General features: G+C 39.4%; 1 protein-coding gene across 1 annotated transcript in view; it reads right to left on the bottom strand.

The window, feature by feature from the left end:
* Positions 1–17271, bottom strand: part of GABRB1 (gamma-aminobutyric acid type A receptor subunit beta1) — a 463967-nt gene that overhangs the window by 110297 nt on the left and 336399 nt on the right. The window contains exon 5 of the mRNA XM_061420069.1: positions 12413–12495. Coding sequence (XP_061276053.1) covers positions 12413–12495 — 83 coding nt within the window. The remainder of the gene's footprint in view (positions 1–12412; positions 12496–17271) is intronic.

The following is a 17271-nucleotide window of genomic DNA, read 5'->3' as shown; positions in this document are numbered from 1 at the left end:
TAGTTTCCTCATTGGTAAAATGGGTACAATAATAGTACCTAATGAAGGAGTCATGGTTGAGATTAAATGAATTATTATATGCAAAGTATTTGCACATAGTAATTGCCATACCTGTGCTTCTATCATTTTTCTAAACTCTAAGTATTAATTTGGCCAAGGGTCAGCACTTGGACCTCTTCTCTAGCTACACTAATTACCTTGGTGGCATCATCTAGATGCATGGCTTTACATACATCTAGAAGCTCATGAATTATAAATATACATTTCTAGAAAGGACCTGTACCCTGAACTTTCAGTTCAGCTTTCAGTTCAACGAGTTCCCTTGTGGCTCAGAGGATAAAGCATCTGCCTGCCATGCAGGAGACCCAGGTTTCATCCTTGGGTTGGGAAGATCCCCTGGAGAAGGAAATGGCAACCCACTCCAGTATTCTTGCCTGGAGAATCCCATGGACAGAGGAGCCTGGGGGGCTACAGTCCAGGGGGTCACAAAGAGTCGGGCACAACTGAGTGAGTTCACTTTCACTTTCAGTTCTATGCTGAACTTTTCAGTTCAGTCACTCTGTCATGTCCAACTCTTTGTGACCCCATAGACTGTAGCACACCAGGCCTCTCTGTCTATCACAAACTCCCAGAGCTTACTCAAACTCACGTCCATTGAGTCGGTGATGCCATTCAACCATCTCATTCTCTGTTGTCCCCTTCTCCTCCTGCCTTCAAACTTTCCCAGCATCAGGGTCTTTTCAAATGAGTCAGCTCTTTGTATCAGGGGGCCAAAGTACTGGAGTTTCAGCTTCAACATCAGTCCTTCCAATGAATATTCAGGACTGATTTCCTTTAGGATGGACTGGTTGGATCTCCTTGCACTCGAAAGGATTGTAGTCCAAGGGTCTTCTCCAACACCACAGTTTAAAAGCATCAGTTGTTTGGCGCTCAACTTTCTTTATAGTCCAACTCTCACATCCATACATGACTACTGGAAAAATCATAGCTTTGACTAGACAGACCTTTGTTGGCAAAGCAATGTCTCTGCTTTTTAATATGCTGTCTAGGTTGGTCATAACTGTTCTTCCAAGGAGTAAGCGTCTTTTAATTTCATGGCTGCAGTCACCATCTGCAGTGATTTTGGAGCCCAAAAAATAATGTCTGTCACTGTTTCCACTGTTCTCCCATCTATTTGCCATAAAGTGATGAGACCAGATGCCATGATCTTAGTTTTCTGAATGTTGAGCTTTAAGCCAACATTTTCACTCTCCTCTTCCACTTTCATCAAGAGGCTCTTTAGTTCTTCTTCGCTTTCTGTGATAAGGGTGGTGTCATCTGCACATCTGAGGTTATTGATATTTCTCCTGGCAATCTTGATTCCAGCTTGTGCTTCATCCAGCCCAGCGTTTCTCATGATGTGCTCTGCATATAAGTTAAATAAACACGATGACAATAGACAGCTTTGACATACTCCTTTCCCAATGTGGAACCAGTCTGTTGTTCCATGTCCAACTGTAACTGTTGCTTCCTGACCTGCATACAGATTTCTCAGGAGGCAGGTCAGGTGGTCTGGTATTCCCATCTCTTTCAGAATTTTCTACAGTTTGTTGTGGTCCACACAGTCAAAGACTTTGGCATAGTCAATAAATCAAAAGTAGATATTTTTCTGGAACTCTTGTTTTTTTGATGATCCAGTGGATGTTGGCAATTTGATCTCTGGTTCCTCTGCCTTCTCTAAATCCAGCTTGAACATACGGAAGTTCACGGTTCACATACTGTTGAAGCCTGGCTTGGAGAATTTTGAATATTACTTGACTAGCGTGTGAGATGAGTGCAATTGTGCAGTAGTTTGAGCATTCTTTGGCATTGCCTTTCTTTGGGATCAGAATGAAAATAGGTCTAACTTAACTATAGAAAATTCCCTGAAAAAAAAATGTGTTATTTACAGAGTTGAAATGCTGATTTTTATTTACATAATATGTTACCTTATCACCTGAAAATAATGTAAGTATAGTGTCCAGACATGAGGCAGGAGCTGTTCTACAAAAGTCTGCCCTTGTAAATTCACATGTGTAGAACTGTGTCCTTTTCTTGTGTGCATGCATGCATGATGCTAATTCTTGTCCAACTCCATGTGGCCCTATGATCTGTAGCCCAGCAGGCTTCTCTGTTCATGGAATTCTCAAGGCAAGAATACTGGAGTGGGTTGCCATTTTTTATTCCAAGGGAATCTTCCCAACCCAGGGATCAAACCCACATGTAATGCCATATAAAGATAATTTGCTTCAGAGAAGGAGACCAAGATATCTGGGAAGAAAATTTTAGGGAGGCATAATAACCATTTCTGAATGTTTTGATTGCTATCATAAAAGAGAAATCTTATGTTTGGTGTTTTCCAGTGTGTTAGTCAGGATTCGCCAGAGGAAAAAGAACCGATGAGATATATAGAGAAAACAAGATTTATTATAAGAATTGGCTCATGTGATGATGGATGCTGATAAACCATAAATCTGCAGGATGAGTCAGCAAACTAAAGAGCTGATACACTTCAGGTTTGAAGGCCAGGAGCCTTGAGACTCAGGAGGAGTGGATGCTTCAAACTGAGTCTGAAAGCAGGAAAGAGCTGATAGTCCCAATGCAAAGATAGACAGGCAAGAGGAAGTCTCTCTTACTCTGTAGTGGGTCAGTCTTTTCCTTTTAATTCAGGCATTTGACTGACTGGGTGAGGCCCACACACATTAGGGGGGCAATCTACTCAGTGTACCTATTTAAATGCTAATCTCATCCAAAAACACCCTCTAAGGAATACACAGAATAATGCCTGACCAGTATCAGGGCACCCTGTGGCCCAGTCAAGTTGACATAAAATGAATCATCACACCCAGAGTGCTAGACTTGAACCCATTCAATTCAAATAGCACTTTTTTAGTGGTGACCACAAGCCACTCTGTATGCAAATAAGTAAGTGCTGGTAATAATACAGCAGCAACCAAGCTGACAGGTAACAGAAGTGGCCAGAAGGTAGATGTGGAACTAAAGAGAAAATCCTTTCTAATGAGCAGAAGGGCCCATTCACGGAACTAGTCTCTCCTTAAGAAAGATTTCCCCTCCTACAAGACACTTCAATTAATTTTAAATGGCCACCTACCAGTCTTAATGCAGAGGGCTGTTAATTATATAAACTTGAAGATCTCTTTCAGCCCTAAAATCCAGAACTCTACGAGTTTCTTTAATTTACTAACATTACCAGTGAATTGCTTTATGTGCTTGCCTAAAGTACTGGTTATAAAGTGATTCTGATTTATCAAGGACATTGAACCAATAAAAAAGTTATGAATACATGAACATATACTTGCAAAAAAATATGCAATGTAGGACAATTACAAGCAAAGCCTTTGAATCATTCTTACTTTATTGCTGCCTGCCAAATCATTAATTCTGATCTGAAATAACTTAAAAATAGCACCTACAACATGCTGCACAATTTCTATTCATGGATGCTAAACACCCAAAATAACAGAAGTAAATTGAACTTCATGAATGATTCATGGCTTCCCTTGCTTTATGTCCCTATTGTCAAGGAAATTAGCAGCATTGGATATCTCCTTAGATAAATTTGATTTTGCTATATTCAGTAGACTACTTAATGAAAATGAATATTTCACATTTATGTTCATAGAAATGTTAATGAACTTTAGTGCCCGTAGCTTTTTTGATCTGTAGAGTGGTGGGTGTAGGAAGAAGGGAATCTTTCCTGAATTAATTTATTCCTTTTTCCAGGCTGCTTTTCTGAAACTGTGGAAAAGCAGTCTTTCTGAAAACTCTCTGATCTTTAAAAGTTAGAAAATAAAAGGCAATGGAAAGTGGACTTCCTTTTATGAAAATTGGTTTCATAATCAAGTTGTCTATAAAGTTAGCCTTATAGTTGTTCACTTCTACCATATAGACTATTTTCCATGCATAGCTAAGTGGTTATGTAGATAGATGAAGAGATCTCAGATTTATAGTTAGATTTCCATAAGTTTCTTCTTGATGCTCTGATGGATGACCATTTTGCTTCCAACTTCCTTCAGTTCAGTTCAGTTCAGTTCAGTTCAGTTGCTCAGTCGTGTCCGACTCTTTTCGACCCCATGAATTGCAGCACGCCAGGCCTCCCTGTCCATCACCAACTCCCGGAGTTCACTCAGACTCATGTCTATCGAGTCAGTGATGCCATCCAGCCATCTCATCCTCTGTCGTCCCCTTCTCCTCCTGCCCCCAATCCCTCCCCGCATCAGAGTCTTTTCCAATGAGTCAACTCTTCGCATGAGGTGGCCAAAGTACTGGAGTTTCAGCTTTAGCATCATTCCTTCCTTAGAGGAAGTAAAAATACAGTGCATTGTTTTGTCTAAAGGTTTTAGGTATTAACCAAACACTTAAAGACACAATTTTGATGGGAACTTTGATCTTCTAGAACTGCACACCCATGCTAAACCAAAGGCTTTGGTTCACTTAGGATCCAAACTTGATAATAATGACTGCTAATATTTACTGACTATATATTATGGACCAGGCACTTAACAGAAATTTCCTATAGAATATTCACCAAAACCCAATTGCTTTACTCCATTTCATAGTGAAGGAAATCAAAGGACCATGGTAGTTACTCACTCAGGTCACAAAACTGTAGTGGTCCAAAAGGAATTTAAACTCAAGCAATCTGACTTGAACCTCTAAGATTTACCAGCGCTACCCGTACCACCTCCCCTGCCACCCCGTGGTGTCCTTAGAACAGAAAAATGAAATAACAATTTTTGTGTTCATCTTCTAACTTCCAAAATGTGGGAGTTGGGTGACTTGGGAGGATGCTATATCTGAATGCAAAGCAGACACCTGGGAACAAAGCAGGTTTTAATTGGTCCTTCCCCTCTCTACTGAATCAGTTAAACTCAGTTCCTCATGAGCATTTATTTTCTGACATTCCTGTCAATGAAGCTGAACACTGATATATAATTCAAGAACAATTCTTATTTTACCAGGTCACTTCTACAATTACAATAGATCATACAATAGTCAGATCCTTTCTCTTCCAGATGTCTACAGATACTCTTCCCAAAATCATTTTAGTACACTGTTAGGCTTGACTGACTGCACTGGTGCTGTAGTTTCAAAAAGTCCATTCATTACTCATAATTGTGTGATGCATGAACATCTATAACCTTGAAAATGGACATATTCTCCTGAGAGGTCTTGACTTGGTTTGTTCTGTGAACCACATCCATATAGAAATCCTATATCAATACAGATAATTTAATTTTCACTTCAGTGTCAATATCCACGTTTAAATTGCTTTATTCTTAAGATCAAAGATTTTAGAAGGGAGATATTTTAAAACTACTGATACTGTGACCCCACCCCAGACCAATAACAGAATTTACAGAAGGTGAGCCCGGAGTTGGTGATGGACGGGGAGGCCTGGCGTGCTGTGATTCATGGGGTCACAAAGAGTCGGACACAACTGAGTGACTGAACTGAATTGAGCCCTTCTGCCAGCATTTTTTAAACTCCCCAGGTGATTTTAATTTTAATTTTCCCCATGTATAACAGTCACTGCTTTAAGGTTGCCATGCTTTAAATTTTTGCTTTTCTCTTTTTCTTTCACCATCGCTTCTAGTGGACCCAGTCCTCTAAATGGGAAACAGATGGAAACATAGACGTGAAAGAAGAAAGTAGACCAAAGAACAGAAAATAGCACAATTTCTTTCAAAGAAAAAAAAAATCACTGAAATGATCACAGGAAAAAAATTTAAACTTTTCTTTCCTTTCTTCCCTCAGGCATAAGGCTACAATAATTTTCTTTCAAAGTATGTGCCTTAAAATAAATAGGTAGACCAACAGATCAGATCAGATAAGTCGCTCAGTCGTGTCCGACTCTTTGAGACCCCATGAATCGCAGCACGCCAGGCCTCCCTGTCCATCACCAACTCCCAGAGTTCACCCAGACTCACGTCCATCGAGTCAGTGATGCCATCCAGCCATCTCATCCTCTGTCGTCCCCTTCTCCTCTTGCCCCCAATCCCTCCCAGCATCAGAGTCTTTTCCAATGAGTCAACTCTTCGCATGAGGTGGCCAAAGTACTGGAGTTTCAGCTTTAGCATCATTCCTTCCAAAGAAATCCCAGGGCTGATCTCCTTCAGAATGGACTGGTTGGATCTCCTTGCAGTCCAAGGGACTCTCAAGAGTCTTCTCCAGGGACTCTCAAGAGTCTTCTCCAACACCACAGTTCAAAAGCATCAATTCTTCGGTGCTCAGCCTTCTTCACAGTCCGACTCTCACATCCATACATGACCACAGGAAAAACCATAGCCTAGACTAGGCGGAGCTTTGTTGGCAAAGGAATGTCTCTGCTTTTGAATATGCTATCTAGGTTGGTCATAACTTTCCTTCCAAGGAGTAAGCGTCTTTTAATTTCATGGCTGCAGTCACCATCTGTGACCAATAGACTGTGTCTTTCACTGGAATTAAGTACTTCAATCAGATTTTCAAATCCATGTAATAATAAGCAATAGCAAGATGCTACTCTATTTTAAAAGCCCTGATATATATATACTACATGCATATGAATGCAATCATTGAAACTTTAATTTGTATTATGATGCTGTGGTAAATGGAATTATCTACTTGGGAAAGAAATGCATGGGTATCAGCTGTTTTCATAACATTATCAGTCATGTCAAAAGATAAGCTACAATACTTAACAATTTACTCTTGAATGAATACATAGCAACAGGTTTTACAGAAATATAGTTTTTGTTTTGTTCTTTATTTTATTCTTTTAATCAGATGAAAGATTTTTAAAATTTCTGTAGTGCTTTAAAATTTTCAAAAGTTTCACATACATGATTTCATACAATTTCATAATAACCCTTTTGGCTTCACCCCTATATTGCCCCTCTTCCTGTGTCTCCCCACTGGTAACCGCTAGTTTGTTCTCTGTATCTGTGAGTCTGCTTCTTTTTTGATTTATTCGCTAGTTTGTTGTATTTTTTTAGATTTTACATGATAAGCAATATCATATGGTGATTTTTACAAGAATGGTTTTAGAAAACCAAAATCGAGCAAAGTCTATTTCTTTCAAACTTAAAAAAAATGAAATAACAAGTTTGGTGTTCATCTTCATCTCCCACACCCCGTCTCACAGGCACTGACTGTCCTCATTTGATTGTGTGAACAAGCACATTTGTCACAGAGCTCTCACTAGATGACTGTTGATTCCAAATAGACTGTATTCCCAAGTACTGAGAGTATGTACATCTACAGTTCAGAAACGCAGTCTCACTGAGTAGAGCCAAAAGGCTGCCTGCTCTTGCCTTAAACACTGTCAGAGTGGAAACCCATCTGTTGTCTGATATGCTCCCTGAGGTGCTTGTCAAATGGCCATGCCTTTACAGGGATCTTGTTAAGATGCATTCTGGTTTAATGAGCTTGGGCTGAGGCCTGAGGGTCTGCATTTCTAACATGTTCCCAAGTAGTGCTAGAGCTACTGGCCTACGGACCACACTTTGAGTAGTAGGAATCCACAGTAAATTAAAAAAAAAAAAAAAGATGTGGTTCATATATAAAATGGAATATTAAAAGGAATGAAATTGTGCCATTTGCAAAGCCATAAATGGACCTAGAAACTGTCATACAGTGAAATAAGCAGGAATAGAGATATCAGTATAGAGAACAAACTATGGATACCCAGAGAGGCAGGGGAAGCAGGATGAATCGGGAAATTGGGAGTGACATATATGCACATTATGTGTGTGCTAAGTCACTTCAATCATGTCCAACTCTTTGAGACCCTATGGACTGTAGCCCTCCAGGCTCCTCTGTCTATGGGATTCTCCAGGCAAGAATACTGGAGTGGGTTGCCATGCCCTCCTCCAGGGGATTTCCTGACCCAGGGATTGAACCCAAGTCTCCAGCATCTCCTGCATTGGCAGGGGGGTTTCTTTGCCATTAGTGCCACCTGGGAAGCCCTAGATACACACTGCTATGTATAAAATGGGCTTCCCAGGTAGCTCATTGGTAAAGAATCCTCCTGCCAATGCAGGAGGCACAGGTTCAATTCCTGGGTCAAGAAGATCCCCTGGAGAAGGAAATGGCAACCCATTGTAGTATTCTTAGCTGGGAAATCTCATGGACAGAGGAGCATCACAGGTTACAGTCCATGGGGTCACAAAAGAGTCAGGAACAACTTAGCAAGTAAACAACATATATAAAATAGATAACTAATGAAAACTTACTGTATAGCATAGGGAACTCTACTCAGTGCTCTGTGATGACCTAACTGGGAAGGAAATCAAGAAAGAGGAGATGTATGTATATCGCTTTGCTGTACAGCAGAGATTAACACAATGTTAAAGTGACTGTATGCCCGTAAAAATTAATAAAACAAAAAAGAAAAACAGAAAACCCTGTCTCACCTGTTTTCCTCCTCAATCTTCTTTCCCAGTCCGTTTGCTTCCTACTGAAATTTAAATAATTAGCCATTGCCACAGTGGTTGCTCAGCACTTAATTCAAGATTTTTGTTTTAAATTAACTGGGGCAGAAAAGTCATTTTCAGATGACCTGAATACTTCCCATACACTGAAATCTGAACAGCTTAGTTGCTGGTAGTCACCCGGTGTGTAACATTCCTGGCTTACTCTTTAATATATGGAAGATTCCCAGGTGTAATATAGGTCATTAGTACTTTTAAGCCTACATTAAAAACAAAATTTGTTGAATATATTTTTTTTTACTTAGGGTTTAACTTTAATGAAGGAAAAAATAATGAAAACTATTCTATTTGATTTTCATTTCTGCAAACTAGAGGTCTTCATGGAAGGAGCATATAGTTACACCTTCACTGTCTAGAGATCTGAGATGTAACCAGTCATTCTGAGGAACCCAAGTTTGCTAGACTTTATTTTAATTATTTTGATGCAAACCTTTCCCAGTAGAGAGTTCTAAAATCATTTATTCTTTTCTGATGATTCTGGGTCATAACTGATTATCTTTTATGATGTGCTGAAGGTCTAACTTCATCTCAAGAAAAAGGAGGTATAAGGACTTGCACTCTGATCCTCACCATGACCTTAATTTGAGACCTACCTTTTTGTGTCTTCCTTGATGGAGTGATGAGGGTGCCTTTCTACATGCTGCTGCTAAGTCGCTTCAGTCGTGTCGGACTCTGTGTGACCCCATAGACAGCAGCCCACCAGGCTCCCCTGTCCCTGGGATTCTCCTGACAAGAACACTGGAGTGGGTTGCCATTTCCTTCTCCAATGTATGAAAGTGAAAAGTGAAAGTGAAATTGCTCAGTCGTGTCCGACCCTCAGCAACCCCACGGACTGCAGCCTTCCAGGCTCCTCCGTCGATGGGATTTTCCAAGCAAGAGTACTGGAGTGGGGTGCCATTGCCTTCTCTGTAATTAGTATGAATAAAAAAAGTACATCTTTGACTTACTTTTAATGAAGCAAAACATCTCATGTTTATCCCTAACCCTCTTTTGCCCTTGGTAAGCTAAGTTTTTTATTTTTTTAACATCTGTGACTCTATTTCTATTTTTTTTTTTTAATTTAAATATTAAAAATTTGTTTACAAAGTTGTGTTGGTTTCTGCCACCATGCCTGCTAAGTCGCTTCAGTTGTGTCCGACTCTTTGAGACCCTATGGACGGTAGTCCATCAGGCTTCTCTGTCCATGGGATTCTCCAGGTGAGAATACTGGAGTGGGTTACCATGCCCTCCTCCAGAGGATCTTCCCTACCCACAGATCGAACCTGCCTCTTATGTTTCCTGTATTGGCAGATGGGTTCTTTACCACTAGCGCCACCTGGGAAGCTGGGTTTCTGCCCTACAACAATGCAAATCAGCCATAATTATATACACCTAGCCCACCTTCCCTAGCCTCCCTCCCCTTCCCACATCCCATCCCTCCACATCATCACAGAGTACTAGACTGGGCTCCCTGTGCTACACGGCAGCTTCTCACAAGCTCTCCATCCTACACTTGACAGTATGTATATGTTGATGCTACTTTCTCCATGGGTCCCACTCTCTCCCTCCCCCACTGCGTCCATAAGTCTGTTCTCTACATCTGCATCTCCAATCTTTCCTTGTAAATAGGTCCATCAATACTATTTTTTTAGATTTCATATATATGCTTTAATATTCTGTATTTGTTTTTCTTTTTCTGACTTACTTCACTATGTATAATAGGCTCTAGGTTCTTCCACCTCACTAGAACTGATTCAAACTCATTCTTTTTATGGCTGAGTATATATGTATATAATTCCATTGTATATATGTACTACATCTTCTTTATCCATTCATCTCTCAAGAGACATCTAGGTTGCTTGCATGTCCTGGCTATTGTAAATAGTGCTGCTATGAACATTGGGGCACATATGTCTTTTTTGATTTGGTTTTCTCAGGGTATATACACCAGTAGTGGGGTTGCTGTGTCATATGGTAGATTATTCCTAGTTTTTTAAGGAATCTTCATACTGTTCTCCAAATGGCTGTATTACTTTACATTCCCACCAACAGTGTAGGAAGGTTCCTTTTTCTGTACATCTTCTTTAGCATTTATTCTTTGTAGATTTTTTTTGATGATGGTAATTCTGTACAGTCCTATATATTAACCAATTTTAGGGTCTCAGTTACCATGCCTCATCCATCTACCCAGACAACTGATTGCATCTTACTGAGTTGCCTCAATAATTATCATATGCCTGGGTCACTACTTATTGCCTGACATCATGTCTTATGATAACTTTGGACTCTCTGATTGTTTCAGCCTCCCCAATCCTTGCCCCACAAAAGTTATGGTTAATTCTGCCTCATTTATAGTTATGGTTTGGCTCATTGTATGATATAATAAATGGTCCTAAAAGTAATCTATTTTCTAAATAGGAATAAAGGAAATTGCCTACTTAAAAATGTAAACTTGTAATAATAGAAAGACTCAATATGCATTATAAAATAAAATATTTTGGGGGAGAGAATGTTGATAACTTTAGCACTTGCAATTTATCCACAGAATCAATTCCAGTACTTGTCAAAATTCATTGCTTTTTAAAGTGCATGCTGTAAACATGTTAGAATTTTAACAGATTGTCATATCCTAATGTGATCCAACAGAAGCAAAGGTAAAAAAAATCACAATCAGTGAAAGGAAACCGAGGGTAAAAGGCTACCTATATTAATGAGCATCTTTCTCTTTCCATGTCAGTTCCAACAGCTAACGGTGTATTTGCTTAGCTAAAGTTCTGTCTTATTTGTAAAACATTATTAGCCAATAACAAATAACTGGGTTTACATTTCATTCCTATAGTTTGAATTTGCTTGTCATTCGCATTTAAACCAAAAGTCACTATTAATACTTTCATATATTAATACCTTTCAGCCAACATATTTATATAATATATTTTAAAATTAGAATATTAATTAAAGAATAGCTGATGAATGTTATTCATTCCAGGTTCTAGGGGTAATAGATCAATATTTATATCTGAATCTATATCTACATAAGCATTCTTTATCTAGTTCTATGTTTGTATTCAGTAAAACTAGAAAATGAATGTAATTACTCAATAGTCAGACAATGGGGAATGCATTTATTGTTCAATAATACTAGAGGATCACCTGGGATTTTCCCATTTTTCTTTACCATTTTGAAGTTTAGATTTGGAAAGCATTTTAAATGATCTAAATAAATATCTGTCTATTCTTAAATTACATTAAGTTGTATTACAATGCTCTGAATTACCTACTGAACTTTCCCTGTCCCTGAAAACCAGGAAATGGCCTTGGCCTTATATTCACAACAAATGGAATCAAATGTCTGCATGTTGATGACTGGGAAACAATGAAACAAAGATAATCAATCAGATTAACTCTTAGTGACTAAAATATTCTAGTTGTTAATCAGTGAAAAACAGCCCAAGAGGACAAACCTACACTACAAGCCACAAGATGAGAAATAGACAATACCATTTATCATCTCATTCTTCCATGAAGATAGACTTTACCATAGTGTTTTTCTAGACAACAATTCACAGTCCTTCAGAAAGACAGACTATAGAACCAAAGACAATCTCACAAAGTGTTTTCAAACTAAATATTTCCCTCCTCTTAATGCAGCTTGGGTATTAGAAGGTCTTGGAAGAAACTTGATTTTGAGAAGGAGAAAGCATGAAATTATAAATTGTCCAGCTAAAAGGAGTGGACTTTCCTTAATGATTCAAAAAGATAACTGCCAATACAGAGGAAAATGTTACTAGACTGTGAACCCTTTGAAAAGTTGGCAGGGTAGTATAGCTGAAAATATCCCAGTGCCAATTACTCAGTACGAGTTTGCACTTAATTAGGTCAAGCAAACATCCCTCTTTTTTGTCCCCCTGTCCAAGTTAACTCACAACTTTCAATCTCCAGGGTGCAGTTTTGTTCATCCAGAGGATATCTTCGTAGATCCATCATGCACGCAGCTGTGGTTGTGATCCTGTCAGGGTGAGAGAGAGAAAAGAACATCGTAAAGATGGTGACTCTCATTTCCAGGCTTTCTAGCCCTGAATCATGCCTCCTAGATGGCATCAAAGCTTTGCGATTAAAAATTTTAAAGACAGGCAATGCTACTTTCTTAATTTGTTCCAGTCTCTCCCTCCCATTCTGTATCCAAAACCCCATTCTCTAAATCTGCATCTCCATTCATTCCCTGGGATAGGTTCATCAGTACCATTTTTCTAGATTTCATATATATTTTCCACACAAGAGTACTGGAGTGGGATGCCATTGCCTTCTCCAATATACGCTAGTAGAAGTCTCTATATAACACAGGGAGCCCAGCCCGGTGCTTTATCACAACCTAGAGGGGTGGGATGAGGATGGGGTGGGAGGGAGGCTCAAGAGGCAGGAGATATATAGTTATGACTGATTTGTGTTGTTGAACGGCAGAAACCAACACAACATTGTAAAGCAATTATCCTCCAATTAAAAAATTAAAAAAAGAAACCTACTAAAATGATCTAAACTAATAAAAGTAAATAAAAGATAAAAATTAAAGACAAGCAGATTGAATTTGAGTCTTTCTTTGCTGCTCACTAGCCATGTGAGGTTGGGCTAGTTAATATGTCTCCAGGAGCCTCAGTCCACCCATCAATCAAAACACCTACTGCATAGAATGGCTGTGAAGATTAAAAGAGGTAATGGGTATGAAGCTCTTAACCCAGTGCTTCATACTTAGTAAGTGCCCCGTGAAGGATGGCTGTTATTATCGCTATAAATTATCCCACAGCCCTTCCTATATTCACTAGCATCCTAGCAATGTCTTTGTCAATATCTGCCGCAAGGCTGGCTTTACAAGAACATCTATCTACGTTATGCATCAAAGCCTACCTCCCTCTCCTGCTACAGCCTAATGATAAAACAGCAAAAGCAACAAAAACAACAAAATTTGTCCTTCATGACTTTTAATGCCTCGTACTCCCCACAGTCTCTCTATTGAGAGATTTGTTAGATTCATCTCTGAGTCCCTGGCCCATAGCATATAGCCAGTAAAGAAATACTATCCTAGAGCTTACACCCTATTTACCAACTACAGTTTGGCTTATGTATTTATGCAAACCCAGGGATCCTGACTCTAGATATCTTACCTGGCTTCCACGATCCCTCCATTTTCTCATGGCTGGGCTGGTTTTGCGGACTGTGCTGAGTGTTTGAGAGGAACTTAAATCTTATGGCTAGTCCACTCACACAAACATTTGATATCACTTTGGGATTGACAAAATACTTTTCTTAAAAAAGTGAATTACCTTGTCCTCTTTCACAAAATAAGGTGTAATAATGATTTTTTAAAAATTCAAAATTCGGACTTAATAATAAGCTTCCTTTGTACCTTAAGGCCCAGGAGCTACAGCATTGGAAAATTCCCAAATATAAATAGAAGTCCAGCTATATCTTCTTATCAGGGAACTTCTTTGTTAGAAGAGTACTGCACACCATGTTCTGAACCTAGCAAGTTTACATTGATGACGCATCTTGGATTTGGTTCTATATTAGTAAATAATAAGCCCTCTGTAAAAAATTTACTATAATGTATTGAGTTGTATGGAAATACCATCACTTATTTTCCTCATCACCCTCTAGTGGGTATATATGTTGTTTAATATCATTTACTTTTATAAATAAAGATGCTCTGAATATACTGGTATACTCTGTGATACTTGAGTATGTTGACTGGCTATTTCTAGAAAGGGAATTGTAGAAAAGGGAATTCTAGAAAAAAAGGTATATGCATTTTAAATTTTGCAACATTACTGCTCATCAACAGTGTATGTAAATTTGACAAAGTTCTTCTCATACCTATGTTTTGTGAAGCTGTCAAGGCAAGTTATTGTTTTGGTGATTTGTGTTAAACTAACAGGCACCTTCTTCCTAAAAACAGTATTAGGCATAAACCTTAGACCGTCCTAATTTTTCTTTGGATTTTGTTGTGAAAGTTAAAAGTGAAGATTCTCTTTTTAAGCCTCTCTTAGATAAGATGTTGGTCAGTTAATCAGATTTATTTGAGTATTGCTGCTAAGTCTCCTAAGTCGCTTCAGTCGTGTCCGACTCTGTGCGACCCCAGAGACGGCAGCCCACCAGGCTCCCCCGTCCCTGGGATTCTCCAGGCAAGAACACTGGAGTGGGTTGCCATTTCCTTCTCCAATGCATGAAAGTGAAAAGTGAAAGGGAAGTCGCTCAGTCATGTCCAACTCTTAGCGACCCCATGGACTGCAGCCTATCAGACTCCTCCATCCATGGGATTTTCCAGGCAAGAGTACTGGAGTGGGGTGCCATTTGAGTATTAGGCAAGAATAAAAGGAATTTTAAAGTTTAATTTAAAGAATTTCAAATGTTTTATAAAAGTTTGAAGATTGGATGTATTCTAGAATTAGCACATAAAAGGGTTTTACTAGATTACTTTTTGCTTTCTGCTCCCATAATCATGTGACTTGATTGATTTTTCTCATTTCACAATATGTCATGAATAGCTTTCATTGTCTGAAAATACAATTACATCACATTCTTTTTTTGGTCTGTGTAGTGAGGGCTTCCCTGGTGGCTCAGATGGTAGAGAATCTGGCTGCAATGCAGACGACCGGGCTTTGATCCCTGGGGCAGGAAGATGCCCTGGAGGAGGAAATGGCAACCCACTCCAGTATTCTTGCTTGGAGAATTCCGTGGACAGAGGAGTCTGGGGGATAGTTTATGGGGTTGCTGAGAGTTGGACACAACTGAGAAACTAACACTGTTTCAAACATCCTCAATAAGACAGCACAATAAATATTTAAAAGCACTTAAAAACATCCTGTCTCTACCATATTCTTTGTTTAACTGCTGCTTATGAATAAAAAGGATTGTGAAAATGTGAATGTTTTCTAGGAATTACTAAAGTGCAGCCATCCTTATGATCCTATGACTTAGCCAATTATTTTCAACCAGGAATTGTTTTTACCAACAGGGGACATTTGACAACATCTGGAGGCAGCTCTGATTATCAGGCTTGGGGTGGAGGGTTGATACTGGTGTCTAGTAGGGGTACGACCAGGGATGCAGCTAAATATCCTACAGTGCGCAGAACCTCCCCAACAATTTACAATGATCTGTTCCGAAACGTCAGTAGTGCCACAGTGGAAAAACCCTGCTACAATGGTGCTTTCAAACATTTTTCCTCTAAGGAGACTTTTAGCAAAATGGAAACTTACAGAGAACCTCAGTATATAAAATACAAATGAAATAAGTGAAAGCCATATGTTGTTAATGCAGATTTCTTATACAAGTTCAAATGTTGACATCTATCTTAATGTGAGCACACATAAAAGCAGGAATTATGATGAGAATTATGGTCTTCAATCTTCCTCAGCGCCAGTTATTTTTGTTTTGTATTTTATTTGTGTGGTATTGAGAAAGTCCTCACAAATATGGAAACACTTGCCTCTAAAATCTTACCAGTCATGGGCTACGCTGAATTCAGAGAAAAAATATCCATTTACTTTGTAATCACCTCTATAATCAATGACAGCTTTGCAGATATTTTAGATACATTCATAGGTGGATGATCTCTAATAGATACTTCAGTTCAGTCAGTTCAGTCGCTCAGTCATGTCCGACTCTTTGCGACCCCATGAATCACAGCACGCCAGGCCCCCCTGTCCATCACCAACTCCCAGAGTTCACCCAGACTCATGTCCAACGAGTCAGCAATGCCATCCAGCCATCTCATCTTCTGTCGTCCCCTTCTCCTCCTGCCCCCAATCCCTCCCAGCATCAGAGTCTTTTCCAATGAGTCAACTCTTCACATGAGGTGGCCAAAATACTGGAGCTTCAGTTTCAGCATCATTCTTTCCAAAGAAATCCCAGGCCTGATCTCCTTCAGAATGGACTGGTTGGATCTCCTTGCAGTCCAAGGGACTCTCAAGACTCTTCTCCAACATCACAGTTCAAAAGCATCAATTCTTCGGCTCTCAGCCTTCGTCACAGTCCAACTCTCACATCCATACATGACCACTGGAAAAACCATAGCCTTGACTAGACGGACTTTGTTGGCAAAGTAATGTCTCTGCTTTTGAACATGCTATCTAGGTTGGTCATAACTTTCCTTCCAAGGAGTAAGCGTCTTTTAATTTCATGGTTGCAGTCACCATCTGCAGTGATTTTTGAGCCCCCAAAAATAAAGTCTGACACTGTTTCCACTGTTTCCTCATCTATTTCCCATGAAGTGATGGGACCGGATGCCATGATCTTCGTTTTCTGAATGTTGAGCTTTAAGCCAACTTTTTCACTCTCCACTTTCACTTTCATCAAGAGGCTTTTGAGTTCCTCTTCACTATCTGCCATAAGGGTGGTATCATCTGAATATCTGAGGTTATTGAGATTTCTCCCGGCAATCTTGATTCCAGCTTGTGTTTCTTCCAGTCCAGCATTTCTCATGATGTACTCTGCATATAAGTTAAATAAGCAGGGTGACAATATACAGCCTTGACGTATTCCTTTTCCTATTTGGAACCAGTCTGTTGTTCCATGTCCAGTTCTAACTGTTGCTTCCTGACCTGCATACAGGTTTCTCAAGAGGCAGATCAGGTGGTCTGGTATTCCCATCTTTTTCAGAATTTTCCACAGTTTATTGTGACTTAGAAACTGATGATAAGGAGAGAGAGGGTGGGATGAACTGAGAAAGTAGCATTGACATGTGTCCACTATCATGTGTAAAACAGGTAGCCGGTGCAAAGCTACTGTG

Source organism: Bos javanicus, chromosome 6, assembly GCF_032452875.1.
Source record: "Bos javanicus breed banteng chromosome 6, ARS-OSU_banteng_1.0, whole genome shotgun sequence".
NCBI classification, from domain to species: Eukaryota; Metazoa; Chordata; class Mammalia; order Artiodactyla; family Bovidae; genus Bos; species Bos javanicus.
The sequence above is the reverse complement of the archived record's forward strand: the minus strand, read 5'-3'. Positions and strand labels throughout refer to the sequence as shown.